The 20,351-nt window shown below is 40.3% G+C and overlaps 1 protein-coding gene across 1 annotated transcript in view; it reads right to left on the bottom strand.

Moving 5' to 3' along the window:
* Window positions 1-20,351, bottom strand: part of P2RX3 (purinergic receptor P2X 3) — a 36,892-nt gene that overhangs the window by 5,192 nt on the left and 11,349 nt on the right. Inside the window, exons 2-10 of the mRNA XM_026719723.2 lie at window positions 18,081-18,216; window positions 12,459-12,530; window positions 11,890-11,956; window positions 8,927-9,020; window positions 7,588-7,665; window positions 6,777-6,918; window positions 6,049-6,185; window positions 4,955-5,048; window positions 1,855-1,920 (exon numbers count right to left, since the gene is read on the bottom strand). Of these exons, the coding sequence (XP_026575508.1) occupies window positions 1,855-1,920; window positions 4,955-5,048; window positions 6,049-6,185; window positions 6,777-6,918; window positions 7,588-7,665; window positions 8,927-9,020; window positions 11,890-11,956; window positions 12,459-12,530; window positions 18,081-18,216 (886 nt within the window). The remainder of the gene's footprint in view (window positions 1-1,854; window positions 1,921-4,954; window positions 5,049-6,048; window positions 6,186-6,776; window positions 6,919-7,587; window positions 7,666-8,926; window positions 9,021-11,889; window positions 11,957-12,458; window positions 12,531-18,080; window positions 18,217-20,351) is intronic.

The raw sequence follows: 20,351 nt of genomic DNA, 5'->3' as shown, positions 1-20,351 counted from the left end.
ATATATATATATATATATATATATATATATATATATATATATATATATATATATATATATATATTCTTTTTGAATTCATTTTTAGATCTTAAGAAGAATAGAAACTTGTCAGAAAGATTACAGCTGCAATAAACTACTTTTAAAAGTGGGTTGCAAAATTTGCAGTTAATTTTTATCGATCTATTTCTTTATTAAACTTTGATGCTGCCCATCTCACTGGTACAGTATTTCTTAACATCTAATATATTATGTCACATGTTTAACTTTGAGGTATCAGTGGATGCAGATACAGTTATGACCAAGCGAGCCCAAAATGTATGTTGCTCAGTGAGATAGTTAAGTGAGTTTTGCCCCAGTTTAAGACTTTTCTTGCCACATTTGTTAAGTGAATCACTGCAGCTGTTAAGTTAGTGATACAGTGGTTAAGTGAATCTGGTTTTCCCATTGTACTTTGCTTGTCAGGAGGTTGCAAAAGATGATCACATGATCTCCCCGGATACTGCAGCTGTCATAAATGTGAATCAATTATCAAGTATCTGAATGTAAATCATGTAACCATGGGGATGCTGCAATGATCATAAGTGTGAAAATTGGTCCTAAGTCACTTTTTTGTTGTAACTTCGAACAGTCACTAAGCAAACTATTGTAAGTTGAGGATTATCTGTCATCAGCGAGTTAGTTCTGATTATTTTTAGTACTAATGAGTTAAGAATTCAGAAATAACACTGAGACTTATATACCAGTGGTCACCAACTGGTGGGCTGTGAGAAAATTTTGGTGGGCTGCAGAAAAACATAAGGCTGCACCGCCCAGATGGCCCGCAGGAACCCTCCCCCTCACTCATTCCTTACTGGGCAATCTTGCCTGCTAAATTGCTATTTTTCCTTTTTCCGACCACCAGCTGTTCTGCTCTGCAGGGAGATTAGCTAGATTAGCTAGGAAGCAGGAAATGGTTGGATTTCTTGCTTTCTAGGTAGTCTTTAGATCTTCTGCTCTGCTTTTAAACCTTCCTTAGGACCGAAGCTTCTATTATTCAGTGCAGACTCACTGCAAGCAAATTTTATGTGACAGATTCAGATAGCTGATGGCAGATAGATAGAATTTTGATTCTGTGAGCAACTCAATCTGCCTGCCAGCTTTGCCTGATTTTGGGTAAAAGTTGCTCTTTTTTAAATAAAAAATTCAATATTTACATACATGGTGTGTGTGGTGACTTAATTTTGTGAGTTTGCTTGGAAGCAAATTTTAGGTGACAGACTGAGCTAGCAGATGGCAGATAGATAGATCACTGAATGAATCTGTGATTCTGTGAGCAACTCAATCTTCCTGCCTGCTTTGCCTGATTTTGGGTAAAAGTTGCTCTTTTATATAAAAAATTCAATATTTATATAAATATTTATAATATTTACATACAAGCCATGCCCAGCCAGTCACATGACCACCAAGCCATGCCCACAAACTAGGCCATGCCCACAGAATTGGTTAGTGGTCCCTGGGATTTAAAATTATGAGTTTGGTGGTCTCTGAGGTCCAAAAGGTTGGCCACCCCTGGATTAGAATAACTCCAAGGTCCCTTCCAACTCCGCTATTCTGTTATTCCTTTCAAATGATGGTTGCATTTAGTACATTCTTTAAATGTAAAGTCACGCCAAGTAGCAAATGTACTAAACATGCCCCCAAAAGTTGTGTTTTCTTTAGGTTTAAGGAAACTTTCTTAGAGATGCATGCTTAGCTTTGAAAATCAAACTCTGTTTACCAGTGGGATTTTCTGATCCAAACATGGAATAAACAATGGAAGGGGGGGGGAAGCGAATGGAATGGAGAGAAAAACCTGAGTTAGACCAAAACACTTACCACCCCGACAGACGTGAAAGCAGCCACACAGTTGATTAGTGTTGGTATGATATTAAATTTTCCAGCCTGAGGGAAGATAAGGCAGAGTAAGCAAATGGAAACAGGTTTGCTTAAGTGAATGGGGGAAGGGAGTGGAGGGATGATAAGTTGATAAGCGGCTCTGGCCGGATACTGCCTCTTGCTCTGTCTTTTGTGAAATGGCTTTTCTGTGTCCATTCATGGAATACAGGTAGTCCTCGGCTTAAACCATTTGTTTAGTGATTGTTCAAAGTTATAACAGCACTGCAAAAAATGATTTGGGACCAGTTTTCACCCTTAACGTCCCCATGGTCTCAGGGTCAAAATCTGGGTGCTTGGCAATTGGCATGTATTTATGAGAGTTGCACTGACCCAGGGATCACCATTTGTAAGCTTCCCAGCCAACTTCCAGCAAGCAAAGTCAAGGGAGGGAAGGCAGATTTGCTTAATGGTTGCATGCAGTGGTGGGATTCAATTTTTTTTACAACTGGTTCTGTGGGCATGGCTTGGTGAGTGTGGCCATGTGACTGGGTGGGCGTGGCTTTTTGTTTTTGTTTTTTTGCTTTTTTGCAGCTACCCGTTTTGGGGGCCTTCTGGGCCTCAGAGAAGCCTCTGTGGGGGTGTTTTTCCTCCCAGAAGGCTCCCCTAGGGCTCAGGAAGAGGGAAAAAATGGAGCCTGGAGGGGGTGCACAGCACCCCCACTCTCTCAGTTTTGGGGCCTTCCTGGCCTCAGAGGAGCTTCTGAGGGGGTGTTTTTGCTCCCAGAAGGTTCCTCTGGGGCTCAGGAAGGCAAAAAATGGAGGGGGCCTGAGCCCCTCCCTCCATTTTTTGCCTTCCTGGGCCTCAGCAAGAGGAATCCCGGCACAACTGATCATATGAACAGCTGATTGTTGGTGGGGGAAGAAACACCTTAAGGGGCGAGCATCAGGCAGGTGGGGTGGCCGAGCATCCGGCAGACAGGACAAGCAAGCCAGTGGCGACTGGGTCGGGGGCATGGCCAGCCAGAACTTACTACCGCTTCGGCGACCTACACCAAATCCTTGCTACCAGTTCGCCCGATCTGGTGGGAACCGGTTGAATACCACCACTGGTTGCCTGATGCACTTAACAATGGCAGTGATTTGCTTAACCACGTTTGGCAAAAAAGGTTGTAAAATGGGGAGAAGCTGACTTCACCACTGCCTTGTTTAACAATGGAAATTTTGGGCTCAATTGCGGTCGTAAATCGAGGACTGCATTTGTTGCTTCCTTTTATATCCTCTCATGAATCAGCTGCAATCCCTCACGTACTGATCTTAAAATTATAGATAGTCCTTGATTTACAACCATTCATTTAGTAATTGTTTAGTTACAAAAGCACTGAAAAAAGTGGTTTATGACTGGTCTTTGCAGTTACGACCATCACACATCCCCTTCCACATTTACATGATGAAAATTTGGGCACTTGGCAACCGGCATATATTTACCACGCCAAGGTTATGCGGCTGCCACTGCAATCTTCCCAGGTGGCTTCTGATAAGCAAAGTCAATGAGTTAAGATGGGTTTGCTTATCAACCATGTAATTAACAATCATAACCAGAAGGATCATAAAATCAGGCATCACTCATTTAACAATCACCTTGCTTAGCAATGGAAATTCTGGCCCCCATTGTGAGCATAAGCTGAGGACTACCTGTATTCCAGAGAGGTGGGTGCTCATTTCCTCTTACTTCTCAATAATCTATCCTTTGTAAAATAGCAGAACTGTTTTGTGGGGAGTGGGAACAGTTCCCTTTCTTCTGAACCTGCCATTAAATCAGATTGGAAGATTGAAAAACCTATCTTCTTACAAAGATTGTCAGTGAGTCCTACTGCAAGACGATAACTCCCACAGGCAAGTGACATGGTCCTGGTGCTTGTTAAGGTGCTGTTATATTTAAAAATACAAACAAGTCCAGTGTTTGACTATCTGCAAAAAAAAATATATAATTTCTTTTCTTTTTCCTTTGCTTTAGAAAAGGAAAGGAAAGAAAAGCTTTCCTTTTCTTTAGCAAGACAATGATTTGGGGTATTAGCCTTGATGGCTGGTTTTTTTTTTTTGTCATGAAACTATTTACCACAATTGCAATGGAGCCCTTTCTGCAAGGATGAAGTCATGATTCTTTCCCAGAACAGAGTTATGACAACAGAGATGGCTGTTTTCAGAAAGTAAGTTTGGATTCACAGTAATTCAGCTGCACTTAGTCTTATGAAATCCATGGAACTGGAAATTATAAATTATGGCCTATTAATTTCTATAGGATTTTAGGTCTAGATGTAAACCTTTTGTGTAAATCAAATTCTTCAAGTTTTCCTCTAATGAGGAATTAGGTCATCCATGATCAGTGGAGACTGTAGATGAGATCCCTGGCCCTGCATGCCCACTTGAGAAGGTGAATTCTGCAGTGGAGAATATCAGTCTAGAAGCTGGGTTGCCCAGGAAAAATGCGTGATGATGAAACTTATGGATATTTACGTTGATTTATCTCATTATTTTGCCTTGCTGAGATGCATCTCTTGGTTTGATGAAGCAAAAGGCTCTTGCAGAAAGAGATGCTCACTCTACCTGTTAGAAGTAGGGAAGATGAACTTACTTAATAGGTTCTACAATGGAAATAGCACCTGTGGAAAATAAGCTCTGCCATATTCCGTGGCTTAAAACAAACATAGTGCTTTGTGGAAAACCTTTGATGGGAGAAAGTCTATGGAGATTCTCAGTCACCCAGGCCATGGTTGTCGCAAAGGTGCTGTTTAAAAGGCAACTGGACTTTTTTGAAAGCATTTCACTTCTCATCCAGGAGGAGGTCAGAACCAACTAACATGTCATGGATGATGAAGGAGGCAGGCCCAGTGAGGGTGGCTCTACAACATTTTACATACATGGTTTTAATTCTTTGCAATCTAGGGAACCCAAGAACCAACACCTTTCCAAAAGCAAAAGAACCAGGACTTCGTCCTCCTCCAGATATTTCCTAATTTCCTCTTTTATATGTGAATTCCTCCCCCACTAGATTTCAGCGGTCCTGTGCTCCAAGATGTGCAGGTTTTCCCTGCCTCGCTTACATTTCCATATACCAGAACATCAAAGCGAATGCCATATGCCTTCATCAGTGTGCGGAACTCTGTGCCGTTCTCTTGCTTGTAATATTTAGCATATCTGTGGACAAGGAAAAGGGTGGGTGTGCATGTATATATAAACACAAATATACACAAAGACATGGCCTAGGTATTCTGAGAACATACCTGGGCACATTTGCCATGCAACAGAAATGGCAATGATGAAATTTTATAAGTGACTATGGTTTGGGAAGGCACACATATCTAGTTTTGACATAAAAATCTGGAAGGAAAGATGGAGCTTTCTGTCATGTTATCTCTGTGACAATTGGGCTGGCTGGATAGCAATAGCAATAGCACTTAGACTTATATACTGCTTCACAGTGCTTCACAGCCCTCTCTAAGCTGTTTACAAAGTCAGCATATTGCCCCCAACAATCTGGCTCCTCATTTTACCGACCTCAGAAGGATGGAAGGCTGAGTCAACCTTGAGCCTGGTGGGATTCGATCTGCCAAATTGCAGGCAACTAGCAGTCAGCAGAAGTAGCCTGCAGTACTGCATTCTAACCACTGCACCACAGCAGATACCTGAATATCTTAGTGTGCTGCAAGAAAACCACTAGTATATCAGAAAAGAATGAACAAAGAGCTCTCAGGCCTGAAGTACACTAAATCAATCCATTAGTCCATGAGCCCAGGATCAGTCTGCTTATCAGAGACCCTTCGGACTTTCAGGCTGGAAAAAAAATCCCTGATCATCTACAAGGGGTCCCCCCTCCCGGAAGTGTCCCAAGACTGAATGGGAAAAGCAAACAGTCCAGGCTTGAATAACCCACCCTCCCATACATTCTCTGCTTCTGGATGGAAGAGTGAGGGCTGATATGTTGTGCAGCTTATTTTATGCTTTGCCTGTGATGAAAAATTGCCTCCTTCTAAGAAATGTCTCTGGGGTGTCTATGCAGAAGAAAAGCTTCTCAGTAGATGGAATCTGAAGGATAGTATATTCGTAAATCAAAAGCTAGTTCAACTGCAAAGAGAAATCTTAGTTCATCAACACTCGGAAGGGGGATTTCTATTTATTGCTTCTCTACAGGACTTGCCTGAAATTGTATCCACTCGAAACTTTGCTCTTTTCGGAGACGCTGTCAAGCCGACTGAAAGAATAACTGGGAATGCAGTGGTCCCAAGAATGATCCAGATCACACACCCATCCAATCTTGATTCCTATTATCCCACCCTGTGTAGAAAAGCACAGCTTTAGGAGAAATCTCAGGAGATCCTAGCAATTAAGCCAAAGAAAGAAATCAGAGCTGCTTCCACAGTAAAAGTGCAATTTACTCATTAATAACCTTCTAATCCACTGACGCTTTGATCAAACAATCCAGGTCACTGGCAAATAGAAAAAGGTACATTTCCTCTGCATACCTCTAAGATGTGGGGTTATGCTTCTTATTAATAACTGGTTAACAATGAGGGGTAATTATTCCACACCAATTAATATCACATACACTTCTGTATCAAAAAGATTGTCTATGGCTTCCCAGACACTCCTGTTTGGTCTGCCATCTTTAGTTGCAATGATAGTCTCTTGGCCTCGTTTTGGTCAATCGCTGTCCTTTATATTTATACTTCTAAATTACCATAGAGATTAGAGATTAGCATTTTAGAATTTCAGGCATCCTGTAATTTCAGCCTGGCTGACTTTTCAACAACCCTGAGCAATCTCTATGGCTAACAGGGGATTTGAAAACAAATTTCCAGGCAAATAAACAAAACCCAAATGCTGATTGCTACTCCAGTATGATCACTGTGCAATTGGCGTTCTCACCGTCCTTGCCAGCGATGTAAAGTTTTGTCCTGCAAATTTTACAATGTCCCCAAGGCGCAGGATTGGACAGAAGGGTTGCTTTAAAGGGTGGAAGTGGCATTTCTGGATATCTTCTGCTGTGATGTTGGGCAGCAGGTTTCCCCTGTGAAGGAAGCAAAGAAAACTATCCCAAGAGCAAACCATCCATCTCCAAAGAGGTGGTTGTGGTCAGAGGGCAGAGTAGAGAATGACAGTTATGAACTTGGCACAACACGTTTTAGGTTATGTGGTTTTCAAAGCCACCTCTTATCTAGCCTCAGTTAGAGATAATGCAAAAGTTAAGAGTTATAGCTATTAAAAAGTACCAGCAGTTGCCTGACATTTGCTGGTGGGATACATAAACTATTTTCTGCTTTACTCATAACATGTTGGTGAGAAGTATTGGAAGAGTAGGTCACCTCATTTGGGAAGAAGCAGGAAAGAAGAAGAAAGACTAGTGTAAACAATTAGGATTCCATATCAGAGTGAATTTATGGCTGCTTTCCCTCTCTTTACACACAGACAAATAAACATATACACACATGCCCATTTTCAAAAAACTGATTTGGTATATGCTATATACTGATTTTATGGTCCAGGTGGACTTGTGGAAGTCTGTCTCTCTCCTTGCTGCTTTTCCAAGGGACCTCCTGAAACTCACAAGATCAGCTGGTATTGGTCAGGCAAAATCTTTGCATTAGAGAAGTAATTCTCAGTTTAAATCCACCTAATATATATTGAGGAGTAAATTCCAAGGTGCAGCACTGGTCTGGGTTGGTGTTACCTTACTCACTTTTCAAAATCGAACAGTGGAAAGCGAATACTATTCTTAATGAAGAGAGTGAAGTTTTCAGCTTCTAGCATCACAGGTCTGCAGAGAGAAAAATACTGACTGAAATCAAACTGAAATCAGGAGTGAATTAAAGAAAGGAAGAAAAACAACTCTAAAGAATCACTTGCTGTCCTCTGGAAATCTATATCAAACTGGAGAAACCGTAATCAGGAAAATCGTAATTTCTCTTTTTGATAAAAATATGTAGATTGAAAGCATAGGGTTAATACTCTTTTTGGGGAGGGAATTTCTCCCCACTTTATTACCAAATCTCTCATTTCAGATCTTTGAACTTCTTCACTTTTTGAACCTCTATTGTCCTGTCTTCTTCTAACTTAGCATCAATCATTTGTGAGGAGCATACAGAGATGTCATTGTAGAGGTCAAGGGTCCTTACTGACAAGTAAGAGGGACAGTAGACAGGCCCACAAATCCAACAACAGAATGGGAGGGAGGACCTTTGGCAATATTGAACTTGATTCTTGCTCCAAATTTCAAACCTTTAGTATTCTTCGGAAGAGAACCTGGTGCGTTGAATGAGGATCTGTAGCAGTGGTGGGATTCAATGTTTTTTATTACTGGTTCTGTGGGCATGGTTTGGTGGGCGTGGCAGGGGAAGAATACTGTAAAATCTCCAGTCAGAGGTGGGATTTGCCAGTTCTCCGAACTACTCAAAATTTCCGCTACCGGTTCTCCAGAACTGGTCAGAACCACTGAATACCACCTCTGATCTGTAGTCTGTGCTACAGCCTACATAAAACTCTACACCAGGGGTCCTCAAACTTAGCAAATTTAAGACTTGTGGACTTCAACTCCCAGAATTCTGGCTGAGGAATTCTGCGAGTTGAAATCCACAAGTCTTAGAGCTGCATAAGTCTGGAGACCTCTGCTCAACACAGATACTTGACCCTTCCAAACTAAAAAAATAAATAAAATCTTTAAGCAAAATCATCATTTTTGTCCAAAACGTATGGTACACATGGTAACTCTATATAATTATTACAACTAGCTATTGCAATTCCACAATATGTCCAGGTCACATACTTAAGAAAATTCCCTTAGTGATAGTGAGACTAATGTCCAATCCATAGCTTTCCATGTGCACAGGCCATTATCACCCAAGTCCCATTAAAAAAATAGTAAGCTAATAAAAACATATAAGTCAACCCGCCCTGAAGGAACTCTAGTTTTCCAGTCAACTCATTTTACATTCTGGGACTATGTTCCCAATTACAGTATGGCCTATATGTTCCCTTTCTGTGAAATATGGCAACATAAGGCTGCTGCAGGTAGTGCTTACACATCCACATTGTCCATTTCTGCTGGGCACCAGCCCTGGATCTGACAGGTCCGAAAAGTAGCATTGAAATGGACACATCGGCCTGTTAATATTCCTGCAGAAGAAAAAACAACAATAACCATCATTTCAATTACTAGAAGCCCAATTCACCCCAACTCTTGGGATTCATTTTGACAGCTTATCTGTGGGCAATCCTGCTTCTATCTGCCTCATCAGTTTGAAGTGAAAAGACTTTCCTTTTCTTTTTAGGCCCTTTTTTTCTAGATAATGCACCCAGCAAAAGGGTAATAATATAGCAATAACAATAGCACTCGGATTTATATACGGCTTCACAGTGTTTTACAGCCCTCTCTAAGCGGTTTACAGAGTCAGCATATTGCCCCCAACAATCTGGGTCCTCTTTTTACCCACCTCAGAAGGATGGTAGGCTGAGTCAACCTTGAACCAGTCGGGACTGAACTGCTGGCAGCCAGCAGAATTACCCTGTGATACTGCAGTCTAACCACTGCTCCACCATGGCTCTCATATATGCATATAGTCATCAATCTGGAAGCCATATTTTTCTGCACAATTTAATTTATATTTCTATCAAATTTATCTTTCAAGAGATACAAAATCTCACCAATATAATGATAGCATCACCCAAGTTTTGGAAAATAAATTGTGCCAGACAGGGAGAAAATGGAGGGGACAATTTGAAGCAGAAATAGAATTAGATTGGAAGGGAATTCTGTACTTTTGTGGATCAGGTGCCTTCTGGATACATAGCATGAATATAGTCTACAGCCCTAAGGATCAGAAAGTAAAGAACACACACCCTTAAAGTCCCTGGATATCCCTAATGGTCATTTTCATTTGCTGGCTGAAAAAATATCAAATTGACATGATTTTGATGCTATTTCAGTGTTCTCCCTGTTGTCTTTAGTTTCTTAATACAATATACTGATACAATATCTACTCATCAATATTATGTAAAACAGAGATGTTATGTCCTGAGGACTCAAGGAGTTCTCACTCAGGTCCACTCACTTGTGTGGGCGTTATTCCCCCATTCCCATTGGTCAGTTCTCCCCAGCAGCCAGCTATAAAAGCAGGCTGCGGGGTCCAACTGGCTGCTGATTGCTGCGAGCCAGTTCCAGGCTTGGCAAGCACGGTCAGCCCTTTATTTGTAAAATAAAGTACTGTTGCACTCATGCTCTGGTTGAGCCTCTCATTGCTCAAACTTAACAAGAGAAAAGTTTTAAGAAATAGGAAGCCAAGTAAATTAAGGACCCGTAATAATAAAAAAAGAAAAAGCAGTATAGTTAATTTGATTTACATTCACATATAATCATTCATGGTATATCTCTATAGTTTTGTATCCTTGCAAACTATCATTGCTTATTCCATGTCCTTATTTTGTTCTTTCAACTTTTTACCTCTTTCTCACTTTGAGAATTTCGTTAATTCCAGCCAACTACAATATTCACAATTTTCTTCTCCCTGTCTACCCATTTACTGTTATATTTTTTTGTGATTCAATACTTATTTATTCTCTCTATAGGATTAGACTACCACAAAGTACTTCTTTTTTCATACTGGTCACTCAGTTTTAAACTTGATCCATATTTATTCGCTACCCATTCATTCTTAACTCTATTTCTTACTGATTTACCCTAGGATGATCATAAATAAGTACCACATTCCTACTAGATTCAACTTACTTTTATATTTCTGCTTCATACTCTCATGCAACAATCTCATACTTAGCTATTTTTTTATTCTTTCAACAAATATTTGTTTCTTGCTAACAGACTATATGCCATCTTCTACTGCTATTTGGATTTCTTAAATTTTCTCCATTCATTTCAACCTCTAGTAAACTGAGGAACACAAATTTAACTATTTGTTCAAATCTTTTTGCCTTTTATATATGAATAACCATTCAATTTTTCCTATAGTCTAATTGCTGCCTCTGTATTTTTTGACTATGAAGGGTGCAATATCCAGTTCAGTCATCATGTGTACAGATTTTTAGCTGCTCTGTTAAGACAAAACATTGCCCGGGGTACATCTTATGGGGAGTTAGTTAAACAAAATTTATTTAAACTTAGTTTAAAACCAAATTTGTATATCAGTGATTGCATGACCCCTGTAGATAAATAATTTTTTTAAAAAAATATTTTTTCCTGTCAAACATAACATTCTTGATCTTTAATACAGTACATTAATTTTCAGATGCATGCTTCTCATTGCACTATACAGGCTAACTAACATTCACTGCAAATCATTTGGGTTCTCAGACAATAACATAGTACTGTCTGTATACAAAAGTATGGTACATGTATATTGTTCCCAACAACACACTTCTAATAGCCCCACAAGGATTCCTTGCATGTTTACTCATAAATATATCATTGTCATGCCCCCGACTTTGTAGTGTACCATTTGCTAAGCATTTATTGTCATGAACATTTTCTTCCATAATATACCATGCTTATCGCACTTAGCAGCACAACCTCCATCTGTATATTTATGCAAAACAATTCCATAATTCAAGCCTATTGTGCTTTCACTAAACAAATAAATACACAATAAACTTTCTCACATTTTTAGATTTCTTGCTAATTTGCTGAAGTGCAAAAATCTGGTCTGCATACCCTTCGCCTAGCATAAAGCTGCACTGCTCTTCCCAGCTTTTACTGTCACCTCTTGTCCTCTTTCAGTCAGAAGTCTGCCAAACCTTTTCCCAGGCACACTTAAACCAATCCTCCTGCAATGTTTGCAATTGCTTTTGCTACCATCCAGTTTGTATCAGGAAACAGTGTCATTCTAGCATGAGTCGGGCATGCGGTCTTCACCCGCATGTTCAACAAGACTCTCAGTCTCCATAGCCCCTCCATAATCATGTTGGCAATGAACAGATAGGCAGATTGTCTATGATGAGCATTCCCCCTCCCCTCTGTATGAGATATCTGGCTTACCACCTCCGGTGATGGAGACAGGCTTCTTGCACTCACTATCTGAGGTACACTGGTAACGAAGATTATTCTAAAAGGGGAAGACAAAGGGAAGGGAAGAAAGCATGAGAAGCAGAAATTACTGGTCTGCTTCCAGGTTCCCCACCACCACAATTAATGTACATATTATGAGGAGAAAAGGGAGAAGCACACTGTTTTGAAAGTCCAAAGTCCACCACTTAATTTTAGCTCAATGGGAAACATACCCAGTGCATGCATATTGTTCCCAGGTGAGACTTTCACTTCTTCAGGTATGGCTGTTAGAGACCTCAGTCTGCAATGCCAAAAAGCTGCTGTCTTCTTATTTAAAAATAAGGCAGCTTGCCATAACCCAGCTTCACTCAAGTCATGGCCCTCTGCATCTTTCTATCAACAATGCATTGAAAGCATGAAGCAAAACACTAAAGTTTTGAGCCTTCTATCTGTTAGTTGGAAACAGCTCAAAGTCTGCACAAAGCAGAAGACAGCTACCACCCCTAGCCCCCAATCTCTAGTATAATCTCACTTCCTACCCTCTCAGTTTAGCAACGTACCTCAGGGCAGAAGCCTTGCACCTGGTTCTCCGTCACAATGAGTTTGGTAATGATGACAAAGACTGATGTCCCCTGCCAGGTGGACGGATCCAAAAGATGTAAGCAGAAGGGGGGAAAATATGATGTCAAATATTTTGAATATAAGAGCACAGAGAAGGTACGTCATCTCCTGGTTAGTTCTTTCTGTTTGGTCATCTGGAGATTATCATAATAGGCCAACAGTGAACAGGATTATCAATAGAGATATGAGCTCTCCTTTACTGGATGTTCTCTAGCAAAGACTACAGCTTGAGAATCATTTCTCTGAGATACTGAAGTTTGGATTCTTTCACTTAAAGAGACACTCGGACTCAATGGCCTATGTGGAATTCTGTGATTCTATGATTACACAAATGTCCATATCATCCCCTCCAATATTTTTCAACACTGAAACCTAAGCAGGACCATTTCTAAGATATAGTATGTTCTTAACCTTGCTTGAGTCATTTCCATATTGCAACAGACAGCTTTGCATTTCTTTATTGCATGCCTGGCTGCAAAATATTTCACAACCTACAAGTGTGCACAAAGAAAAACTTCAGATTTCCTAACACATATTTCACGTGCTTCAAAAGCTGAGACCTATTATGGTTCCTGAAAATGAACTGGCCAAAAGAAGAAGAGAAGATGGAAGAACAGCTGCCATTGGGATATCTAGGAGTCAGAATGCTGGATTATGGCTATCAATGGATTCTAGCCTTAATTAGAGGAATCAATTTTTAAATTCCACTATTTAGGAAATCTTTGGCTGTCAGATAATCTTTGTAGTTGATTACTATGGTAGCTAACCTTATGCATATCCTACTGAATTAAATTGGATTTATTCCCAAGTATTTAGAAAGTTGTGATTGGTCTGCAGTGAGAATTACCTTTTAGGAAAGAAATGTCCAGAATTGTTCACTGGGTCTTTTATAAACTTGCACTTAACAAAAATTAGCAATTATTTTATTTGTAGTCTCTTAAATTATTCAGTTGGTTCTGCAGTTTACTCTCAACTGCTAGTTCATCTGCCATTTTCTCCTTATTCCATTGTCTAAATGCATAAATATTGTCCAGGGAACAATGTCTTTCCTAATAAGAAAATTGACATTGGTTTCACATGCAATAACTGAATTAACACAAATTTAAATCTAAAACCTGCAACAAATGTGTTGAAAGAAGAACAAGGAAGGGTTTGTGTGCCAGTAAGATATTAGAGTGTTCCTGGATTGGTCAACTTGTGGGAGGATTGATTCAGGAATGAAGTACAATATCAGCTCTAAAACCTGCAACAAATGTGTTGAAAGAAGAACAAGGAAGGGTTTGTGTGCCAGTTAGATATTGGAGTGTTCCTGGATTGGTCAACTTGTGGGAGGATTGATTAGCTCAAAGAGGAGATCAGGCCAAGCTCCAAGCAGGGAAGTAACAATCCTACTAGAGTTGGGGATGCAGCGCAGAGGGGAAGGGTAGGGTGAAAAAAAAACCCCAGATGGTGACTACCAGGTGTGGGATTCTACCAGTTCGGACCAGTTTTATATAACTGATTGTTATGATTCTGCACAGTTTGGAGAACCAACAAATTGTGCCCCTGGCTGGCCTCGCCCTTCTCTGCCCACCCTTCCCCTCCCAGTCAGTCTTTATTGCGCATGCGCAACATCATGCACATTCCCGAAATCCTGGCTGCGTTCTTCCCTGTCCAGTCACTGCTTAAGGTATTTCTCCCCCCCACCCCCCTCCTGACGACCAGCTGTTCCTATGATTAGCTGTGCCGGGATTCCCCTCACTGTCTTACTGCTTTGCCCAGGAGGCTTCCCAGAGGCCCAGGAAGGCCAAAAATGGAGGGGGGTGTTCCCCTCTCCATTTTTCGCCTTCCTGAGCCGCAGGGGAGCCTTCTGGGAGCAAAAATGCCCCCCAGGAGGCTTCCCTGAGACCCAGAAGGCCCAAAAAATGGGGGTGGTGGTGGTTTGCTGCACCAAAAAAGGCACACCCACTCAGTCATATGACCATGCCCACCTTGCCACACCCACAGAACCAGTTGTTAAAAAATTTGAATCCCACCCCTGGTGACTATAACCACACAATTGAGACCCCATTTATTTTTATGTGCAATAAATGTAAAAGACACCTGGACTCTTTGGACATACCCCTCTCCCCTGCAGACACCTCTGGGAAAAGTATGAAGCCAGTGGTTATGTGGAACCACCCTCAGAATGCATTACTATAGATGTGATTCAGGATTGGATTGGAAAAATAATGAGTTGAGAGTTTGTTCTTGTTTTTATTTAGCAGTCGTTCTAATTATGCCATGATTTTTGAATATATCTTTCCCTCTTTGTAGTTAAGCAAGACTGTCAGGGTTCTTTGTGAGTATGTTTCCCTTTTGCAGTTTTCAGCAATCAAAATGAATAAATGAAGATATGTGCTCTAACTTTTAGAAAAACAAGTGGGATTTGCAACCCCTTGCAGCATGAAAAATTTGTTAGGCATTCTCTATTCTTACTCTCTCCCCAACCCACTCACCCACCGCTTTTCTTTGGAACAGGGACTAGTTTTGTGCATTGTACAAAATTGTTTGTTTACCTATGGCTAATTCAATAAACTGTAATTAGGTTGCCACAGCATGCTAAGCCATAAAACATGGTTTAGAAGTCCCAATAACTAAAACCGAGCTAGAGAGATCCCATTATGAGCCAGTTCAATATAAGAACTTCGTTAGTAAATTGGCATTCCTCATTCCTTATTAGAGTATTTATTCCCTAGTAATTCCCTAACTTCTTTAGTAAATGCAGAAGGACCATTTCTGGCTTTACAGTATAAATATACAATTCACATCACAAATACCAAAAATGGTAAAATAAAATGCCTTTTCAATTTGCTTGCATTTTCCCTTATTTTGGTGATTGTGCAGCCTTAGGAGCATGTGTTTTTGGTTCTTTGTTGTGATGATAGTACAGGTAATCCTCGACTTACGAGCACAGTGGAGCCCAAAATTTTGGTTGCTAAGCAGAACATTTGTTAAATGAACTTTGCCCCATTTTACGACCGTTTTTGCCACAGTTGTTAAGTTTGTTGCTGCAGGGTGTGAAGTTGGTAACATAGTTGCTAAGTGAATTGGATTTCCCTGTTGACTCTGTTTGCCAGAATTTTTCAAAAGGTGATGACATGACAACCGTCAAGCATCTGAATTTTGATTGGATGACCGAGAGGAAACTACAACAGTTGTAACAGTGGTGGGATTCAAAAAAATTTACTACCGGTTCTGTGGGCATGGTTTGGTGGGCGTGGCAGGGGAAGGATACTGTAAAATCTCCAGTCAGAGGTGGGATTTGCCGGTTCTCCGAACTACTCAAAATTTCCACTACCGGTTCTCCAGAACTGGTCAGAACCTGCTGAATACCACCTCTGGGTTGTAAGTGTGAAAAATGGTCATGAGTCACTTTTTTAGTGCCATTGTAACTTTGAACGGTCACTAAATGTATTGTGGCGTGTTGAGGACCACCTGTATAAGCAAAACATTGTGCTAGTTGTCAAGCAGCAGTCACATATTCCCTCCCTTGAAATTCTCACATAGAATAGAATACCCTTATTGTCACTGCATTCCACGAATACAATGAAATTTGAAAGCTACTCCAGCACAGTGCCCCAAACATCATATCACAATCACATTACAGAGTGTTTAAAAATTAAAATAATGATAATAATAATAATAATAATAGGACTAAATCACAAATGCACTGTTTGTTTCAAGACAGTTACTGCCTTGGAAAAGAAACTGTTTCTCAATCTATTAGTCCTCATTTTAAGACACCTATAACCCCTCCCTGATGGTAACATTTCGAAATATGAGTGCTCCTACTGTAAATACGGGTACCTGTAAAGGGAGAGAAACAAATGAAAAGCCATGCATTTGCAATATTATCTTGCTAATGCCATGAATGAAATACCCAGATTAGATGTCATGATATTAATAAGTATATGTGAGATTTGTGGAATGGGGTTATTATCATTCTGATGTCATCATGATTTATTATGGAACCTGCTACTCCTGCAATTGCATTGTTTTAGAGCAGGGCTGTCAAACTCCTGGCCAGATGCGTCACGCACTGGCCACGTCCACGCCCGGTTTAGCGAAGGGAGGAAAAGGTCCCAATATGTCACGTGACACCACCACCGTGATGACATGAGTTTGACACCCCTATTCTAGAATATGGCAGAGATTTTTAAGGGCATTAAAATGTTAGAAAGAGCAGTGGACACCCATCACTGTGTTGGGCTTCCTCTTTTGACTGCTGTATACTCTGCAAAAATCACTCGAACTATTAATGTGGCACAGCTTGTGATGCAGTGCACACCAGACTGAAGCCAGTTTGGTTAGTTGATTGCCCTTGGCCCAAATGAGGTTCCCATTCATTTTTACACCATATGCTGTTATGATCACCTCTCCTTTCTTCTGCCTTTCTCATGGCTTAATAGACAGTGTATGAAACCAGTTGGCTATTGTTATTAGCAGTTGGTTATGGAATTTCCTATCCCAGAAAACTTTATCCCCCAACACATCTTCCCACATTGGGCAAAGAAAAAATAGGAGTTACCCAACTGAGTGAAGCAGAAGAACCAGATCCTGGGTCATCAGTAGTCACCTAATGGACAACACCAGAGTGTCAAACTCTCAGCCCATAGGCTGGATGAGACATGGGCTGGTTACACCCCTGCCCAGTTTAGAAAAGGGGAGAAAAGTCGTGATACGTCACATGACGACATGAGTTTGAAACCCCGGGCTAGGCCTTGATGGTGGAATAATTTGGGAATATGATGTGTTTTATTACATGCTTTTAGACTTAGTTGAAACAACTGGTTTTGAAGAATGTCTATCTGCCTAATCCATCACTGAGCAAACAATCTTATAATGCTTACACATCACACCAAACTATAATGTAGTTTGTTTAATTTGGGCCTAATTTAATGTATAAACTCAGACATGAAATCGTGGTTTCCAAGTTTTAATTCTTTGCTAATATTGTTTTTTATTGTCTCAATGTGTTTTGAATTGGGTGGATACGCACACAGGGTATATCTATCGTCCTATCTCCCTGAAACTGCTGTGTTTTTTGCCCTATTTTTCAAGGGCAGGTCACATTCGTGCATTCAAGGAGGAACTTTTATTATTGTTTTTAATAGCCATGGAAATAATGAAGTAATGTAATAAAATTAACAGACGGGGCATGGAAGAATTTTCACTTGGTTTTCTCCCATTTTGGCAGCATGTGTGCGTTTGTGTGGGAGGTGGGATTTTACTTTTATAGATGTGTTAAGCTGATCAGAGGCTTTGCATGCTGATTTCCCTTTGTTTCCCACAGGAAAATAATTCTGCCGCTGCTATTTGGTGACATGATCCTGAGGGAGTTCTATGGACCCACAAATGGGGCTAAGGATGCCTGTGGCCTATACTAAAGTTACACGGCTTAGCCGTGAGGAGATATCCATGGCTGCTGTTTGAAGGAGCCGGTGCACGTTCTCCAAGCATAGCCTTGCTCATTTTTTTTTCCAGCAAACATAAACTTGTGAGTGAGTCTCTGCTATCCTTACCCTCCTGGACAGCATTACCTGTGGAGGTGTGACGTAATCTGCTGTATCCATAATACGGTTGCTGTAGTTGCCAAACCCCTTCACTTTTGTCACGACAGAGGATTCAATAGAGGTGTCCCTTATCTGGTAGGCTTTCTCATGCAGGAACACCCACCTGTAGAAAAGAGATCTTTCAATACAGTAATTCTTCTACAGCTAATGGAAGGTGTAACTTCTGGCCTGTTTCCGATGTTGCCGAATTATAGGGCACCACCAGATTCCACACCCTCACCCTTGCCTGAAGCTAATTGTTGGGCACTTTAGTTCAGCTGCATTTGGAATTCCACAGATCTCCACCTGCTGCCTTATAGGAAAATGCAACATAGCGAAAACCCTGCTCTAATTATTATGAGCAGCCTTCATGAAACGGCTCCTTAGACAAACTAGATCTGTAGCTTCTCACCCTTCGCCTTGGCTTTGGCTGACCACTCTAGCTGTACTAATTAATAATCTCTTGATGGCATCCTCGGCTCACTAACTTCCATCGTGGCTTATTTGGACCTATTTTAATTGTGGCCAACCCATTCATCTAGTGAAGTGTTTCTCAACCTTTGCAACTTTAAGATGTGTGAACTTCAACTTCCAGAGAAACACTGATCTAGAAATACCAGTTTGATGAAGCACACCCTAGGTTTCATTAAGGTTTTGTGTCTCCCAATCCTTCATGCAGCATTAGTAATGATGAAATGCCTTATGTTTTCAATTTTTACCTGCTAAGATTTTTTAGACATCTAGGTATGATCTGACTGCTGTAAGCCCACTCTTGTCTAACTTCAGGAAACTAACATCCAAGGATAAACTAGATTCATCCTGGTTTGTAATTCAACCACTAAGCATGCCTATAAAAAATCTTGTTTTGTTGTAATATAAGTAAATTGATTCTACAGACCTTTTAGACTGATATTATCACACAGAATTGGCCATTATAGGATGTTAAAATTACTCTTTTGTTAACCTAATCAGGCCATTCCATTCCACACATTCACCTTACTTCTTGATGTGCACTGCCCTCTAGTGAACAGAAAGAACTTAGTTTATTACCATAATTCATTGGACTCAATTAAAAACGCAGCATTGATTTCCACAAGAACAAGCACATGCAAATTGTCAGCATTGATAAAATTATCTCTTGAACTCAGGTACTGAAGAGTAAGCTCCCCTGGTTTTAATTAAGCTTACTTCTGACTAAGAACAGGCACTTAAGAATGGAAAGTGTAACATGATTAACCAAATTGCAGATTATAGAGGAACCCCTCTGATAATTAGTCTGATTTCTCACAGGCAACAGGGTGCATTGTGCTGATAATGTATAAGCATTTAAGATATGTTTTTTTAATGAAATGTGAGATGCCTAATTCTGATTCCGTCACTTCCTCTGGCAAAGTATTCCGATTGCCAATTATTTTGTCTATGAAATATTTATACCAACTCCTAATTCAAATGCTTCATTCTCACTGCTTGATTTCACTCTGCCTGTCTAGATTTAAAAAAAGAAAAAGAAACCATGAGACATCTTGCAGAACTTGTGAGCAAATGTAGTTGATGCTATCCAGTTTGCATTGGAAGAATTTTTGAGCATTATAAAAGGGGACAAAATCCCCATGAAGTATCAGATACCACACATTCAAGGCTGGAAGGCCACTAATGGAACAAATTCAATTACAACCTTTTTTCTTCCTACCTCCAGATTCACTAAGAACTTGGTAAAATGCTAAACACCATTAACCACAATTATCTTGAAATCAAACTACCCTGTCAGCTAAATGTTCCTGAGTTTACTTCTCTCTTTGGTCATCATGGAAGAACACAATCCATATAAGCCATACCTTTCTTATTCCAATTAACGTTTATCATTTAGTTGCTGATATGCTAACATTTGTCTTCATGGGCAAGATTGTTGAATGCCAGGGGAAACAAAGGAAAGAGATGGAAGATATGAAAATAGCTTGAGCTTTGTCTACACTACGCCATTTTCTCACTAATGTCAGCGTTCCAGAAAACCACAACTCCAAAGCTGAAATAGGTTTTTTTTTTCATAGCTGTGTGAAAGTACTTCCCTCCAGCCCTTGAAGTGGCAGGAAATTTTCCCAGTCTACTTTGCCTTGTCCCATCACTGAACTTTATTCATAACTAGTCAGGAAATGGTTGTATCCCTGCTGTGAAATCCTCCCAGCAAGTATCGCCAGCAGGCAGCAGAAGCATCAACCAACTGCTGTCCTTGATAGCAATAACAATAGCATTTAGACTTAT

Source organism: Pseudonaja textilis, chromosome 1, assembly GCF_049901715.1.
Source record: "Pseudonaja textilis isolate UNSWEBS1 chromosome 1, rPseTex1.2, whole genome shotgun sequence".
NCBI lineage: Eukaryota > Metazoa > Chordata > Lepidosauria > Squamata > Elapidae > Pseudonaja > Pseudonaja textilis.
The sequence above is the reverse complement of the archived record's forward strand: the minus strand, read 5'-3'. Positions and strand labels throughout refer to the sequence as shown.